At 46.7% G+C, this 17,110-nt stretch overlaps 1 protein-coding gene across 1 annotated transcript in view; it reads right to left on the bottom strand.

Moving 5' to 3' along the window:
- The window catches only part of LOC131260746 (uncharacterized), a 106,590-nt gene extending 91,470 nt beyond the window's left edge, over nucleotides 1-15,120 (bottom strand). The window contains exon 1 of the mRNA XM_058262553.1: nucleotides 14,988-15,120. Coding sequence (XP_058118536.1) covers nucleotides 14,988-15,120 — 133 coding nt within the window. The remainder of the gene's footprint in view (nucleotides 1-14,987) is intronic.
- Nucleotides 15,121-17,110: the final 1,990 nt, after the last annotated feature.

Genomic DNA, 17,110 nt, shown 5'->3' with positions numbered 1-17,110 from the left:
AAGAGAATTATATTTTCAAGGATAAGAGACAAAGGATCAAAATCAGAGACGAAAATTCTCTCAAAAGTGACAACCACATTTGGAAAACAAAAGTCACCACTGATGTCACCTCCGCTTGGATAAACCAACCAGCATTAGCTTCCCGCATAAAACATTAGCCGTAATTATTCAATCGAGTTACATTTTTACCCCTTTATAAAGCACATCTTCATAAACCGCCTGGCGTAATGAACAACGCGGCCCAAATCTGACGGCTCGCAACCGGCCGCACGCACCGTTCGTGACAAATGGCCGCACCTAACGAACGAACGCCGGAGCGCCACGCAAGACAGCCGGCCACATCCGCAGCGCCCAGCGGACAATAATTTGCGTAATTTTATTGGCACCACTCGGACGGGGGTTCGGTCTGTAATTAGCCCCTGCTGTCCCCCTCGGGGCAAGGGTCCATTATCGCAAACCGCATACAATCAGTCACGGGTGTGGTTCATGCTGCCGGAGGGACGCATTGCTCGAAGGCTCGATGGCCGCGGCGAGTCGACCCAATGGACCTCTAATATATCAACATTTCACCATCGCACGCACACACAATTCCTCGAGGCGGCGTGTGAGTCAATCGTATCGGTCTTAATTAACGAGATTACGCCTAAGACGGGCGTAGGTTCGCCGGCAGCAACTCCTTGCGGCCAGGATACGACGGTGGATTCACTCCGTTTCACATGCGCTAGACCTAGGGCAAAGTGCCGGGAGCCATTTCAGAAAATTACATTCCACACAAGCAGGCGGCATTCCGAAATGGGCCCCAAACGAAAAGTTCGCTCAATTAAGCTGCCGAGCCCTTCGGGAGCTCGCAAGAATCAACCAGAGAGTGGTCATCTGAGATTGTTCACGGGCAATTACTTTCTTCGCCCTGCCTGGGAGTGTCAGCGGAGGCGGCAGCGATTCTTCGAAAGGTTTTCAATCCTGGCAGACGCTCTACCCTGTTGCACGCAAATGACCGTTTCACAGTTCGTATCCTTGGAGACGCTAACAATTCATGGCTAGGAAAAGAATTACTACAGACGATTTGGAGCAGACTTGTTTTCGAAGAATTATTACGTCGTCAAAAAACGACCAATTTTTCTTAGACATGATCTAAATGAATGAATTTGTATTATTTGCCCGCAGTTTGTGGTGATTAAATCTAAACATACTTTTCCGTAAGTAAACATTTCTGTATTTTAAAGAGTTTACAAGTTATTTTCATCAATTATCGTTACACTTTCAACTCTGTTTAGATTTATGCAAACAGCTTACATAACTCTACAAGGAAACTTTACTCACCGAAAACAGCATTGAGTTGCCAAGAAAATTTTTTTGACTAGCAACATTTGTGGGCGTTACATTTTAAATGTACTTTTACAGATAATATACAAAAAATCATTAACTTTTGTAAAACAGTTCACGTCGTTCAACAGAGAGAAGAATCAAAAGGGTAAGTAATATTTATCAAAAAAGGATAATAATTTTTTTTGTGCAATTATCCAAAAGCGTAGGTGTTGTTTTGATTTTTACCTTTCGTTTAATTAACAAACCCATAAAATACTATTTCCGAGGAGTTTCCTAATCTCCCGTGTCGCTCGTTAATCTCATTCAGCGGAAAGCCGACGCTTCTGGCATCAGCCGCACAAAAACAAAGTCAAACAAAATTTTGCATTCCTTTCTTTCTCCTTTCCACACCGAACCAAGAGTGATACTGTAATGGACAGCTTTACGACACTCCTTTTTAAATAACTCCTCACAAATCATCCCGTGGCACGGTCGGCGACTTCCAAGGGTAGGGCGGGGAAAACGGAACAGGGGTAAAAATACCAGAAACTAAAACAAAAACCCAGCACATCGAGATGAAATGAAACAAGTCGGTGAAGAAGAAAAAACCCCTCTACACACACACACACACACACACACCGAAAAGCTTGCCGAATTCTCACAAAGACTAAACGGGGAAACGGCCTGAGCAAACAGAACATAAATCTAATTTCCTACAAACCACTTTCCTCCCCCGGTTTCCCGGTACTAACCCACTCTCCCTCGCCGTCGGATTCGGGCGCCACTCAAAAAGCAATGAGCAAGTTAAAAAAGCGTACAATTACCCCTTGGAAGTGAAAAAGGTCAAGATATAAAGTGCGAGGATGGAAAAAAACCCTCCCGGCTCCAAAACAGTCAGATAAAAGCTTCAAACTTTTTTGGTGCCCCACCGAGTTTCCGTCCACCCGACGGCTCCGCACTCTGCCCCGCGCCCACGGAACGTCCGGCCCTTGGTCGGGGTGTCATTGATGCTTTTCCATTCGGTGCAGCATTCAACCGCACCGCCGAGGCCGAACGAACGAACCAGTTTTCTTAGCTGGATTATTTTCCCGAATGTTTCGTCTGTCGCTCCATTTTTTTTCTTCTTCCCTTCCCACCTCCGTCACCGTCTCCGCTTTTCCATGTTTTTCCCGGCCCGCAGATGAGGTTGCGAGACTTTCGGTTCGGGGTTAGGTGGCCGAAAAGAAATGGCCCTTAAAAGATCGCTGGCGCTGGTTTCGGGTGAGTTGTAGTACAAACAGTAAAACTTTTATTTGTCCTTTCCGTTTGCCTCGCGGCTCGCCATCCTCGGGTACGTGGGAACCACACACACACACACACACCAACCTTTCCCGGCGGACCAACCCCGATAAGGTACGTACCATTGGTTTGTGCGAGTCTGATTGTGAGAAAATTGCGGGCACAAAACTGGGCAAAATAGAAGCGCATCCCAAAGCGAACGCGTGTTCGGGAAACTTCCTTCCGGTTTTTTTTTTCATTTCTCTTCCCGTCTTTCCCAACGCTTGCTGCGAGTTTGCTCTGTTTCTAATGTTTATCTTTCACTGTTGTCATCACCGTTGTCGTCGTCATTGTTGTGTTTTACTTTTTGGCCCACTTGTACCCGGTGTGTGTATACGGGTATTTTTCCTGGTCGTTTCGGAAAGCTCCCTTTTTCCTCCGTATTCTCCCTCGAGCCCCGTTCGTGGGTTTGTTCCAAAATATCCGGGCCTGGCATACGATACACGTGTTTCCGAACAAGTTCTATTCAAGCACGATTGACCACCGGAAGAAACCAACCACGGTTAATGGGTACATATTTACCACCCTGCAGGTCACTTTGGTTGAAGGATTTTGGGAAAACTTCCGTGTAGCTGGGACTCAATTGAAAACCCTAACTGAAACACAACACCGTCCGCCATTAAACGTGGACCGTGGCTAATTGCACCACTGTCGGCAGGTCGTTTTCCATCGCGTTCATCGTGGGAAATTCCATTTGCTAATGACATCGATGTTCACCGTCGCGGCCTCGTTGCGCGGGCGTTCGGGAAATTCCCAGAATACTATCGCACGCCAGCTCGGGTAGTCATCCGTCGGACCACCGTGTCCAGACGGCAAGGACGCGACTAGGACAAAATCGATAAATCCCAGACGAACGTGAGACGTCGCTCAACCCTCAACCCTCAACCCGTTGCTAGGTTCAACCGGCGAGAAATCGATAGTTTCATAATGGACCGGAGGACCTGCTTTGCGTGCACAAAATTTGGCTGCATTCCGTCCGTTCAGCCTACCCGGCAAAGATAGTCCGTAATTAGGGGGAGGCCCTAGACGAAGTCACCGTCTCGTCAACAGCGAGAAATAGACCCTCGGTCCAACGTACACACGCGCCATTAAATCGGATTCTAATGGGACCAACGGGTTTCAACACCCAAACGTTAACGGCCCACGCAGACGATCCGAGTCGCTTTTCACGGCGGCCCAAGGGAAAATTCAACTGAAACTTTGCACATAACCATGATTGCGCGGAACGAGTGATGAGCAAATTTTGCCTCGTGGGATTCGGTTGTCATTGAATTAGGGCTTGAAAAAGAATTAGAAAAGCATTTTCTGTGATTATCCTTCGAGAACGACGTTGGAGCATGAGTTGTGTTTTAATCCCATGGCCAGTATTTTCTTTTTAGAAGCTCACGATTAAAATAAGCAACAAATTGAATTAAAGAAATACGTGAGTTAATAACACACGAAAAATAAGTCACAAGAAGTACGAACATTAATTTCCCTAGATGCCTTACAACATATACCAACAGTTGAACCTTTGAGGATAATTTTCAGCACATACAATTAGAGCCCTCTCCCATCTCTTTCTGTAATAGTGTAAAGTCAAATCGTCGTTTTATTTTAGTGTTATCCATAATACCACCATAAATTGGTCGATTGCTCATCCAAAACCAAACAACAACAACGCTGGGTAAGAATACCTTTCGCAAAATACTTCCACCATTCTCATCCTGTCTGAATTTCCCAACGCTTCCCCAAATGGTGTACAAACCAGTTGGCCAATATTTACACCGCACGGCCACAGTTTTCAGCTTCAAAACCACAAACTGCTCATCGTAAGGTAAGGGAAAGTGAGACGGGAGGGAAAAGTTGGCCGTGGTGTGCCGCTGGCAATCTAAATTCACTTGCAACTTCCATTCACGGAAGCACCCTCCGGTGGGCACGGAAACAAACGCGTCCCAAACGTGTAACTTGCTTCGCAATCTTCTCACAAACATCTTTCCCGCCAATCTCGGCTAAAGGAAGCGACCGTTTTCTTTCCGTTCGCCCCCTCTCCACAGGTTGCCCCCCTGTGTAGTTCGGGCTGTGTCCCGATTTTCCCACGCGCGCGAAGAGCTTTTTCTCCCACGGAAGAGAAAAGGGAGCGAGGCATCATGTGACCTGTCTTCTGTCCCTTTTTCCGGGACCACTTGCCACCACCGCACATCTTACCGCATACGAAGAGCTTCCCGTTCCCGCTTCCTTTCGAACCCAGCCCTTCCCCAAGGAAAACACTTGCGCTGCCACAAACCACAAGCAACCGAAAACCTCCCGTTTGAGTGCCGGCCCTTTCGCAGACGAGATGACACAAACAGGCTGATTGCAGAATGCAGAATGAGTGTGTGTATCTGTCTGTGTTTCCCTGTATGCTGATTTGACTGCTGCACCGAATTGCAGTGAAGTCGTCTTTCTTCTGACTGCGGAAAGAGTCGAATGCATCACGAGCCGTGAGCTGCGGAGCAGCTGGCGTGACGAAACACTGGAGCTGGAGTAATTATACAAATTAGTGACATCGAGCACGGCGCGGACAAAGCGGCACGGCGAGGAAAGCTCCTCACGCTGCCGCACTCGAAGCGGTGATTGCGGTGCAGACTTTCTTGAAACCGTTGCTGCGGCACCGGCTTAAATACTTAAGCTTTTCATTTTTCTTTTCCACCCGAACGGCTGAATTTCCAACAGACCAGGGTTTGCCGTTCCAAAAAAAGAAAAACCATGCATCTTTGGCACACGGCAAAACTAAACCAATAATGTACGGAAAAGCGTACGGCTGGTGGAGGAGAGAGTTTTCCCCCGCCCACCCGATGTTTCGCAAATAAAAGCAACATCGAAAACCCGAAATTTCGTCGGGCGAAAGGTAAGCGGGTTGGAAAAGGGGGCGCAGAGGATGCCAGCAAAACTCGCTTGAAATGAGTGCTGTTTCTGCCAGCGTCACCATTAACAATGCGCCATGCTGTTTACAAAACACCATAAACACAATTACACCATAAAAACAAATTTACTCCACAAAGCCGCTCATTGGAGGGGGGTTGGATGTTTTTTGAAAAATAAAAAAAGAAGCCATGCCCGGACCGCTGAGATTTTCCACCACCAGCCAGCATCCAGACAAACGGCACAGACGGTGCTTTCGAGGTTTTCCCATCCGATTTACGCTGCCAGCGTAGCTTAGCGTTTTGGCTTTTTTCGTTGCATAAAAGAAAAAGCGCGCCGGTTCGCTCGGGTTCTCGCGAAAGCAACCCGTTCTGTTGTATTTTTTCTTTTTATTGCACTTCTCCACACCGACCGCATGCACAATATGCCTTTAGTCATGCCTTTTTCGCTTCATTCAGACGCCGCGTACCGTATGTATGTAGACACAACATACCCAACACTTCGACCAGCACAAAAGGCAGCCCCATCCCTTCATCCCTACCGCTGGCGCGAACGCGAAACGGGCGAGTGCAAATCGTGGGCTCATTTTCCATTCATTCGATACAGGACACCATTTTGCTGCACTTCTGTATTTGATTATGATGTCGAGATGGTCTATGTTTTGTGGGTTCTGCTTTTCCGCAAGCAAGCAAGCAAAGCAAGTCGTGGCATTCGTTACCGGGAACCACCGCTTTTCGGTAACTGTTTCCCTTTGCCCTACCTGTCACCACTGGCCCTGTGTGCCTGGGTGTGTGTGTGTGTGTTGGTGAGTGAGAGAATGTTGTATCCAGCACTGCCTCATTTAAGTTTTCCTTCGTCCGGTTTTCCGCTGCTTTGTGAGGATTGCAACTCGGTTTTTGGATGCAACTGTGTTTCAGCAGAAGGCTTGCCGATGCTGCCAGCATTCTCGTCTGGTTTGTTGTTTTCCATATCGTCTTCTCGGGCGAAACTTTTACCCCATGTCTTCATTTACGTTACGTTCAGTTCACCTGGCGGCCGTGAGAAATGCGGCTGATATGAGATAGTTTATAACTTTGTTGTGCCTTACATTCCAGTTTGTTTTAGTTTGTGATAGTAGAATTTAAATTTTAATTTTATTTTTTGGCATACATTTTAAAAGTAAGGTTCAGGACATTATAACTATCAAGTAAAATGTAGTTCATTAACATTGTTACAGTAAGCAAGATAATATGGAAAGTTATATAAAATACTTTCGAATACAGAAAGGTCGCCTAGTTTTCATCCAAGTGGGGAACAACAATTTAATTCAATCAAATTATTTCACTTCAATAAATCAATCAGCAAGAGTGTTACCAATACAACGTCTAACTTTGAAACAAACTTCAAATACGCATAAGGCAACTTTCACATACGTGATTAACTCGAAAAACAGCTCGACTGTTCGATCGATCGTATAGACATCGCGCAATTAAGGTTAGAGCAAAAACAAAACGAGAATAGTTATCACTCTCTGTTGCCAACTTTTTCTTTTCGTTGGTAAAGCTTAATTCGGTTGAACGGATGCATTTTCGACAAATTATTCGATAGTTTACACAGCATTGAGAACTCGTCTTGAACGAAAGCTCCACTGAAATTCCAGCTGAACTTGATTTTGCCGATGTTTCTCTTTTCCAGGACTTCTTCGCGAGCAAATTAAACTATGTTCAAGTTATTTGCCCTCAAACTGATTCACTCACTTCTTTTCTTTTGGGAGAAATATACTGATTCTGCAGGAACATGTGTCTAATTTTGTGAGAAAGAAAGAGTTTCTACGAAAACCTTCCGGTTCTATTTTTCACCACGAGACTAACAAACTTTTCCCCGATCGATCCAAAGCAATGCAGCCGGTGCAGTTGCCGATCGGGTTCCACTTTATTGCCATGGCCGAGCAAACGTATGGCATACGTGATTTCGGCAGTTCTTTCGGTCGTCGTGCAGTGTGTTTGGCATAATCTATGTACGAAGACTGACCGACTTGGTCGATGTTTGGACCTTCCTTTTCCCACACTGGTTTTTTGACTACCACATTTTTTGAAAACCCCAAACCAGGGGTCCATTTTCCCTGGCCACCAGGTATCCAGCTGCGGCTCGGACAGACCTCCGGTTTGAAGATTTGTTGTGACCGAGTTCGGTCCGGTCCATTTCGTAGCGCGCAAACCTTTACTCGGTCAAGTGGTCCAATGTGTCCCCTTGCTGCCACTGGCCACTTGGCCCGTTTGGCGAGAAATTTTCCGACTGCAACCCGATGGCCTCATTTGTAGCCGAGCGTGGCAGAACCCTTTTTCGGTAGCACAGCGAGAGGCTTAATAAAATGGGAAAAGTTATGACCCTGGGGTTTCCGAGTGCTCCCTCTGGGCTTTGCGAGTCCGGTTGTGCTGTGGTTGAAAACTGCACCGGCCCAAAGAACATCCCAGCTAGACCTGCACACCACGAGCAACGAGTTTTTCCGTTCCTTGTACCGCTCGCTTGACAGACTTATGGTGGCTGTCCATTGCTTGACAGATAAATTTCCTTCATGATTATTTTCCACAACCAGCAGTCACCCGGCGGGGTACTTTTTCCAATTTTCACCCCTCGTAACTCGCCCCCAACTTTATGCATTTCGCCAGGACCTTAGTCCGATGGTCATGATGATACATTGAGCTACTCGCCCGGGAGACGTGGAGCTAGTGTGGGTTTTAGATTTTGATTTTTGAGATTTGGAAGGGGCTCGAAACGGTCCAACCCAGCCTAGCATGCACCGCGAATGTTTGTTCGGCAAACTCCATCGCAAAACACACCCATCCAATGCACGCAATGACGCCCACCGCCAAACCATTCGGTTACATGCGTTTCTAATTAAGGCCCGGACGCGGCCCGTGCAGTACACGAGCTATTATTTGCAAATCCCATGTTCCAAAGGCGAAATCAACCGCGGACGCAAGTGAATCCTCCCAACGTGCAGTGCAACCTTCCGCCCTCCGGAATCCAACAGCTGGCCCCGGGTCTTCCGTTGTATCACGTTTCTCGGCCGGCATGCAAACCCTTTTCCATCACCATCAGTCTCACATCCATCTCGCTTTCGGTGGCAATTATGAAGTAATAAATTGACTGAGGCCGTTACCCGGCAAGCAGTGAACACCGGAGGGATGGGACGAGAGGCAGTAAACATACGCACACACGAGACACGAGGGCAAAGTAACGCCAGAGCACACCCAAACACCCGGTACGGTTCCGCAAACCCGAACCTCGACTTGTTAAAATATCCCATTGGCCGTTGTTCGGGAAAGGAGGGCCATTTCCGGGGCGCAGGCTTGCACCCATTTGCTCGAAGCTGTTTACGATCGGCGACGCCTTCCGTCCCCGAGCCCGATGAACACGGAACACAAATCCCCGATCCGAATCCAACACAACCCTTGGGCTGAGAGATAAACAAACATCTTCCTTTAATGTGTGGCCTCTCGCTTGAATGGTCGGGATTTTGTTGTGCAACGGAAAAGATCACCGAACTGGAAAACGCCACGGCAACTAATAATGGCGTGTGATGATGGGCAGAAATACGTTACATCGAACGGTTCATTTTTACATCACATAAAAGAACAGGAGTTCATTAAGTTGAAATTGGCAGAAGTGTGTTTAAACTAATTGTCTGATTCGTAAAACAGATCAAAGCTTTTAATATCAATGCATTGAAGCATGAATCTCAGTGAAATCACATCAAACAATCACAATTTGGAAACTCGATACAAATCTAAAGATTTCGAAGAAATAATTTCGCAAAACGATGGATAATATCCTCCGGGAAATAGAGTATTCTCAGAAAATGGAATAATTCTATTCATTCCACTGCCCGCACTGACCAACATTGTTTTGCAACATGTTCAATAATTACTTCAAGCTATGAAAATATGCAGCGAAGCAAATCGAACCGACAATGAACCAAAGTCAAATGAGTCCCATGATTCTATTGATGGTCTTTGATGATGGCGGTATTTATTATTTCAGTACAAACTGTTGGCCATCAACCTTTTATTATTCCACGCCATTAGATGGTGTTTTCTTTTCGGTTTTTGTTTTTCCTCCCAAAATCCGACCATTTTCCCGGACCGGAGCGCTCCAAACGTTCCCTTAACCGATGCTTCCCACAGCCACAAGCAAACACACGCCAGCTGTTCCCGGTGGCCCATTCCGGCTGCATTTCTCTATCCGTTTTCCGAGCTCGAAGCAAAAGTAAATAAAAATAAATCGAACCACGATATGGCTCGTCCCGCCAAGCCGAGGCCCTTGCGGGTGTGGGGGCGGGGGGTAAAGCGCGTTCCCCACGTCGTTTACGAAAACGATTTCGGGAAACCTCAAACCGTCAACTATCACAACCGGCAGCTGCCGTGACGTTCCGGGAAAATCGTTGCGGTACGGTGGACCAAAAACCCCGTCGGAGGACACTTCGTGACGGGATGCAAAAATGCCCGTGACCCGAGCTGCGGTACGGAGGCCCCGAAACGGGTGCCCTGCGGGGGAAAGTTTAATCTTCCTAAAAGCCGGAAACCTGAAACATCCTGAAACTAACAAACTAGTTTGCAGTGCGCCCGGCCAAGGCGAAACGATTCGACGACAAAACCGGTACCTCCCGAAGGCCGGATGTAACACGCGCAACAGGAAAAACCACAACCAAACCAACCTTCCATAGGAGTGGGGGTGAGGTGAGGCTAACTTCACACTCTCCTATCGATCCTCCTTCCCACGCTCCCACGGCTGGAACCACTTTTCAACTCGCTCGGATATTATCTCCGTTTTCCACTTGATTCCGGTGCCAGTTCGCCAGCCGTACACTACTTCACATGCAAGAGATAACCTTCTTCTTAACCACGCCCCCCTCCCCCTTCCCCACCCGTCGCTTTCCGCTTCGGATCGTTCGCCCGTAAAAATACACATTTTATTATTTCGGTTGGAATTTGATAAGCGTATTAGTGCGCCTCGTTGCCTGGCCGTGGCAAAAGTGTACGACGGCGAAGACGGCGCTCTTCACGCCGACTGTGGGTGGTTGGGGTGTGAAATATTGAGCTCTCGACAGTAGCGGTTGGTTGACGATGGGAAGGATTTCCGGTCGATGGTGCGGGGGTTCGGGAGGTACGTCCTTAACTTTTCCGAAGCCGTATGTTTCACGTTTTGCTGTTCTCCAAAACCAGGAGTCGGCATTCTGTTTTTCGAAGATGTTCAATTCTAGATTGAATGAAGGCGCATGCAAATGGACATTTTGGTTTGAAAAAAAAAAATGTTAAAAAGTTTTCTCTCGATGATCAAAGAATCAGAGAATCTCGAGGATCAAAGAATTTACGTAGATTTTTATATTGAAGCAGGGTATTATTTCAACCAACCAAACAAGTATTTATCTGGCAAACAAAATCAGATGTAAAATTAAACCTTTAATAAGCAAAATGAGGCTTTAAAGAGCTGCTCATACCTCCCAAAACTCCAATCGAGCCATATACGATCGGAAAACAACTTATTGTGCTGTGAAACATACCCCACCTCGAAACGAAACGCCGTTGTCATCCTTTTACCAGCCACTTCTCGGCGTTTCTTTTTATCCCACTGCAAAGTTCCACCAAAACGCTTTCGTTAATGTGATTTAGTTCCTGTTGCGTACCAACCCGGATGGCTCGACCCGCTTCACCGGAAAGGAGGGAGAAAAAAAATCAGCATTTCCAATCGATAACGGTTCACGCAACACCGAGCGTGGGCGCGCTTGAGTATGTGTGTACGTGGTTGTGCGTGCGAATGTATCTGATAAGCCATCTTAACAGCCGGTACACGCAACAGCCTCGGCCGAGCCGGCATTTTCCCGTTCGGTGCGTTTTCCGTCGTAACGCGACGAATGTGCCTTCCTGTCACCCTTTCCGATGCGATCCTTCCTTTCCCGTGCCGAACCTTTACCGCACGGTTATGGATGGTTTGTTTTTCTTTTTTTACTTTTGCCCATCTGTTCGAACATCAAGTATGACGACAACCGGTCTCGGGGAAGGATTTTCACACCATCCTTCGCAGAAGTGCCTTTTCACCCAGTCATTCCGAGACCGTTCGCATCGTTATCTGTTATCATGATCATGGGTTTTCTTTCACTCTCGCTCTCTCTGTCTCTCTCTTTCATTTTTTTCGAACTGGAAAACCTACAAGTTTTCAACCCGGTACCATCCACTAACCTCCAATCCGAGCAGATCCTGCGTGTGGCAGTGCGTGAAAAAGGTTAAAGGATCACGAAATGTGCCGCAAAACCCAGAGTGACCTGTTTTCAAACCATTTCCCCAGCGTTTTCCTTCGCTCGTCGTTAAAAAATCTCACAGTCACTGCTGCACCGGGGAATCACTAGAACACCCTTTTGCATACCCCGCCCTGCCGGCGATTTGACTCCTGATTTTTCTTCCTACTTGTGGTTGGTTAACGAGAAAACTCCGTTCAACAGTTTTTTTTCAACGCTCAGAAAACGCAAGTACTACGTTTTCGCAAACTGCAAGATTCCATAACTTTCACCATCAGCTTGCGTCGGTTTGGTACGAAAGTGATTATTTTTACATTTTACACACGTTACTAAACCTTGACGATGAATTTCAGTTTCCATGGAATAGGTTTGCAAACCGCATGTAAAATATGTCTATCGAAAAGCAAACGAAGATATGCATCATACACGCAAAATGAAGTTCTAAAAGGAACACGTAACTGAAAGCGCGCAAGTCACTAAACTAAGGTAAGAAACTGACCACGGCCATGATTGTTTTCCAGTTTTTGAACAGACTACGTACGAGCTGCTTCAACCAAACAAGACTTTTTTACGTGGCGCAAAACAAACTCGTTAAAGTGCAGTAATGTTGAACCGGGAAAACCGTAACGGTAGCACGCGGTAATGCAAGCGAATAAAAACGTGAGGTATTTTACTCCATGCCGAAGCGCCAACCACGGCCTTTCTATCAATTGCACTTTTTTCCTACCGTTTTAACGAGTTGAATTCATTGCAGAGTGTTGAAACTGTTTTCTTTCTGATTCTCTTTTTTTTCCCCTTTCTTTTCGCCGCTCTTCAGTGAACCGTCCGGTGAAAACGGTCAATCTACCTACGCCATGCTACGGGAAGGAACGGTCCTGTTGGCGTTGCAGCAGACTGCACAAACTGCAGAAAACGATTGCGCCCGAAAAACCATTCCGTTTAATGCTATTTGATGAATGCACACGTGGCTCGGATTTCATGTCCGAATATGGGCGAAAGAAAAAAAAAGTACAGAACAGCCACACGGTATACCAGCTCCGGACCAACGCTCCTGGGACTGTTTCGGTGGGAAGAAAAATGAGGTTTTCATTTTTTGGCCGTTTCCTTCGCCACCATCGCCAGTGGAAGAGTTTGTTTGGTAAAATAATAGCACGGGGAAAAAACGGTACACGCCAGATCGGTTGAACTCGTCCACCCAAAACGGATGCACCATACCAGGGTATGTGTGTATGTGTGTGGGTTGGTGTATTACCGTGCTGCAATGCAAAGTACGTGCGCGGTGATGCCACATCACATGAACTCCAAATGCACTCGATGCAGCAAATTACTGCGAGGTCAAGTTTACCCACGATCTATTTCGTTCGTTCGCTTTAGTAAAATGTTAGAAAAATATTTTCGCTGTATAAAGCAGGAAAAATTGGTGTAAAACCACTTGCATAAATTACACTCTTCCATGCAATTATTTTATTCCGAGATAAAAAAGGCACAATTAAAACACAATGCTGATTTTCAAGGACCTTAAAGTTCTAGCTTAATTTGCTAGAATAGATGTATTTGCTGTAATTTATTACTAAAATAAGTTGTTCATTCCAGAATGTGACGTTTTCTGCTATTTTGCAGATGTTTTTGACCAAAAACCTTGTTTGTGGAAGCTTAAAATTACCTTGCAGTGAAATGCAAGCTATTAGAAAATCTCCCATCGAATGACACATTTTCCACGTTACACATACCACGTGAGCGTTGGACAATCATGTTCCAATTGCTCCAGTTGCGGCCCGACTGCTTACGAAACGCTATTCGGTGAAAATCTGCAACAAATCTCCAGCGCAACCCTGCCTGCCTTCATTTCCAGACGCCTTCATCGCATGGTCCATCCAATGATCCATTTCGCACGACACACTCTTGCACGACATTGACACGGGCTATCCTTCCGGGCGAAAGGTACATCGAACTGTTGCTCCGTTGCACATGACTACACCTCACCACTCTGGATCAGCAAAAACGCACGAAAAATGTCGTCCGATGAATGTTCATATGTATGTTTTGTTCCAGAAAAACCCGTTGGTAAGTCGTAAGCCGCAGGGGACTTATGGCCTTGCCGAAGATTTCCGTCCACCACTGGAGCACTTGGGATGTAGTGGAAAAGTGGTCCGTTGCTGTGGAAACTTTCGCTATGTAACTTTTACAAATCCATTTCTCAGCGGAGTGCAGTGAATATTGGATGTTCGGGTTGTGGCGATTGTCATTGGCGGCGCATGCCTTTTCCCGAGCGGGAGGACAAGTAATAACACTAATGGGTCGGTTGGTCAGACCAGCATAACTCGATCTAACTGGAACAATAAGTTTCGAGCAATAGTCGGAGTCCTCAGAGTTCACAGGCATCCCATGAATCGGATGAAGCTTTTAGCCTTTCTGCTTGTAAAAGTTTTACCTTTACCTTTAGGTTCAGGAAGAGTTTCCAAAATTGATCTCAAAATCACAAGACGACAAAACAAGGTCCATCCATAAACCAGTAAATATTTCAGTTTAACCATAAACCATTTCAATAACAATTCGAACCATCCGGGTCGACTTTCAACAACATTCCATGCAAACATCCATAAGCATTCATTTCACGAGTGTTACTTTCCGTCCCGGGAAAGCTGTCCTCTTTGAACGGCCTAATCCATCCACCTAATGTTGCACATTACGATACGCATCCTGCCAAACTGGACAATATCCACGCACACCACACGGAACCGGGCTCTCGGTAGCTCTCGACAGCAGCGTCGAAACTAATGGGCTCAACCGAATGTTTCTGTCCAATAAAATCGAAATCATTCCATTTGCGGTGTACGGCGGCGAAAACCAGGTGCAATAACATGCGAGATGGATTTGTCAAGCGAGGGCGGGAAAAAGGGAAGCGTTTTATGATGACTGCTTCAAATTTCCCACATCATTAAACCGGTGCTCGGTTGCGGTTAAGTTGGGCGGTGATATTTTTTTCTCTCTTCCCCCTTTTCCCAAGCCATTTTTCCGCTTCCACGCTGCGGTGTGTGATGTGTGTATTGTAAATCGCCTGTTGTAGAGCACACTAAAGGACGCACTCATTGCGAAAGCTTAACCGCAACGCAATGATCAGGCACCGGGGAACGATGGCACATCATGAAACCGTCATGGAAAATCGAACCATGGATGGGGATGTGGTATGAAGATGTTCAGCACTTACCACAATTGGCGATGATCTGTAGCAGGATGCCGATGCTGATGAACCGCTTCAGTCCTCCGCCCCCGATCGGCCTCGAGGGTCGTGCCGTCGTACGGCCGGCCCCGAAAAGAGCGCCGTACCAATTTCCCACCATCATCACCTTTTTTCTGTGTTTTTCCTCCGTTTGTTTGTGTTGCACTTAAAGCGCTCAATTTGACTGTTCACTTTGTCCAAAACAAAACTTGCACAAAATATAACCCGTCGCACAATTTCAATGCACTCTGTCTGGCATAATTGTAATTACAATATTTATAATTTGTCTATAACTTCTTTATACTGCCATTTCTTACACTCGTTTCAGTATCAAATTTATTTTACACAGAACATTTAATGTAAATCAATCAAAACATTTTACGTCATAGTTACACTTCTCTGCTGATCAGTTTATCAAAACCAAAACACTTTCCGCGCACAACAACGCTTACACCACACTGCGTTCAGATTAAAACTTGCTCCTGTAACTAATGCTCGTTCCCTTAAGCGCCACTAGAAAAGGTAGAAAAGGAAAAAATACATTGCAAAAGAAAGCCCAGTTAACTAGATCAAACCACAAGGTCGCAAAGTAGGGTATTCCCACTTGCCACTCCCCCAACTGTCACCATCAGGTTTTGCACCAAGCGTGCACTCAATCGCAATTAGCTTCTTCACTCCGGGTGGCGCTTCGGGGGGAGGGAATGATCTGCAAGAACCCGCCGCATGACAACCTGCACACACTACTTCCCCTCACTGGTCCTTCGCTTCACTTTCTTCCAACCCGTTGGTAGCCGCAACGGAAGACGTTTCCGTCAGAGATTCATAAATATTTTTTTAATTACACCACTTCGCAGCGACGGCAGCCATTTCCACCACACTTCACAACCACGCTCGGGTCAAATGTGTGTAGGAGGAAGGAGGGCTGAAAGGGGGCGGTTGACGCACGACACTGGCTGAATCAACAAGAGGTGCTCGGGAACGATCTGTAAGAAATAGAAAGAAAAGACACATTAAAACCAAACCAAAGTGTGCGGGGGAAAGGGTATAAAAATCTCCACGGACCTGCTGGCTGGCTGTTGTGATCATGACGGGGAGTGTTGATGTTTCCAACAACCACCTCCCCGGCCTCCGGTTTTTTCCCCCTCGCGCGGCCTTTAACGCACGGATTGAAGCCATCAGCGCGCGGAGGTAAACCGGAAGCGAGAAGACTGCCCGGCAAACAGAATCATCATGCTTTCCCGTTCTGTCTTATTGACAATTGTTACCGACAAAATGAAAAAGTGCGACGATTTAGTCAGCCGGGTTCGGTGCTTTCGGAAAACTTTTTTCCTCTACTCAAACACATGCACAAAACACACACACACTGGGGCTTATTCCCAGGGACATTGTTTGCTTTCAAGTTATGGGTTTGGTAACCGTTGAGCGATGATGATATGACTTCAGGATCATACCTTCTGACCGAAGTGGCTTCTACCAGTTAAAAAGGGGCAATAAATCATCGCACGTCTTCCCGGACCCTGTGTGCGGAGCGTGCGAGCGAGCCCGAGTGGGAAGGCAAGATACAGTAGAGTGAAAACGAGTGCACAGTGCACGCAACAACCAGTTGGCCTAACAAGGACGAAGAGAAACGTGATCGAAGAAAAGTGTTGTGCGCAACAACACGAGCCAGAAGGAAAAAGAATCCCTATAGGGGTGCGCGCACACCATGTGCACGAGTTAGCGAATATGGATTTCGGGGGTGAAATGAATCGCAACCAGGTTTTAGGATTCGGTGTCTTTCCCTACGGTCGCAGGCGCGAACAAACGGCGGTCCTTACGAAGCCTCGTGCCTACTCTCTGGGCTGATTTTACAGACCGCCTAAACCGACAAAGGGGGTGCCCATGGCGCAGCGGTAGCGCGAGGAAACACCACACCACAGGTGTGGGATCGAATCTCGAGTCTGGCACCCTCCGGTATTACGAACGGCTGACCACCGATCTATAATATACCGTCTCTCGGTCACACAAACTCTCTTCGGAGAGAGGCCTTGTCTCACTAGGGGATGTCGTGCCAAATAAAAAAAAAAAAAAAAACCGACAAAAACGTTAAATGCCGGTTTCTCTCTCTCTTT

Source organism: Anopheles coustani, chromosome 3 (genome assembly GCF_943734705.1).
Source record: "Anopheles coustani chromosome 3, idAnoCousDA_361_x.2, whole genome shotgun sequence".
Lineage (NCBI taxonomy): Eukaryota > Metazoa > Arthropoda > Insecta > Diptera > Culicidae > Anopheles > Anopheles coustani.
Note: the sequence above shows the minus strand (reverse complement) of the source record. Positions and strands in the feature narration are given on the sequence as shown.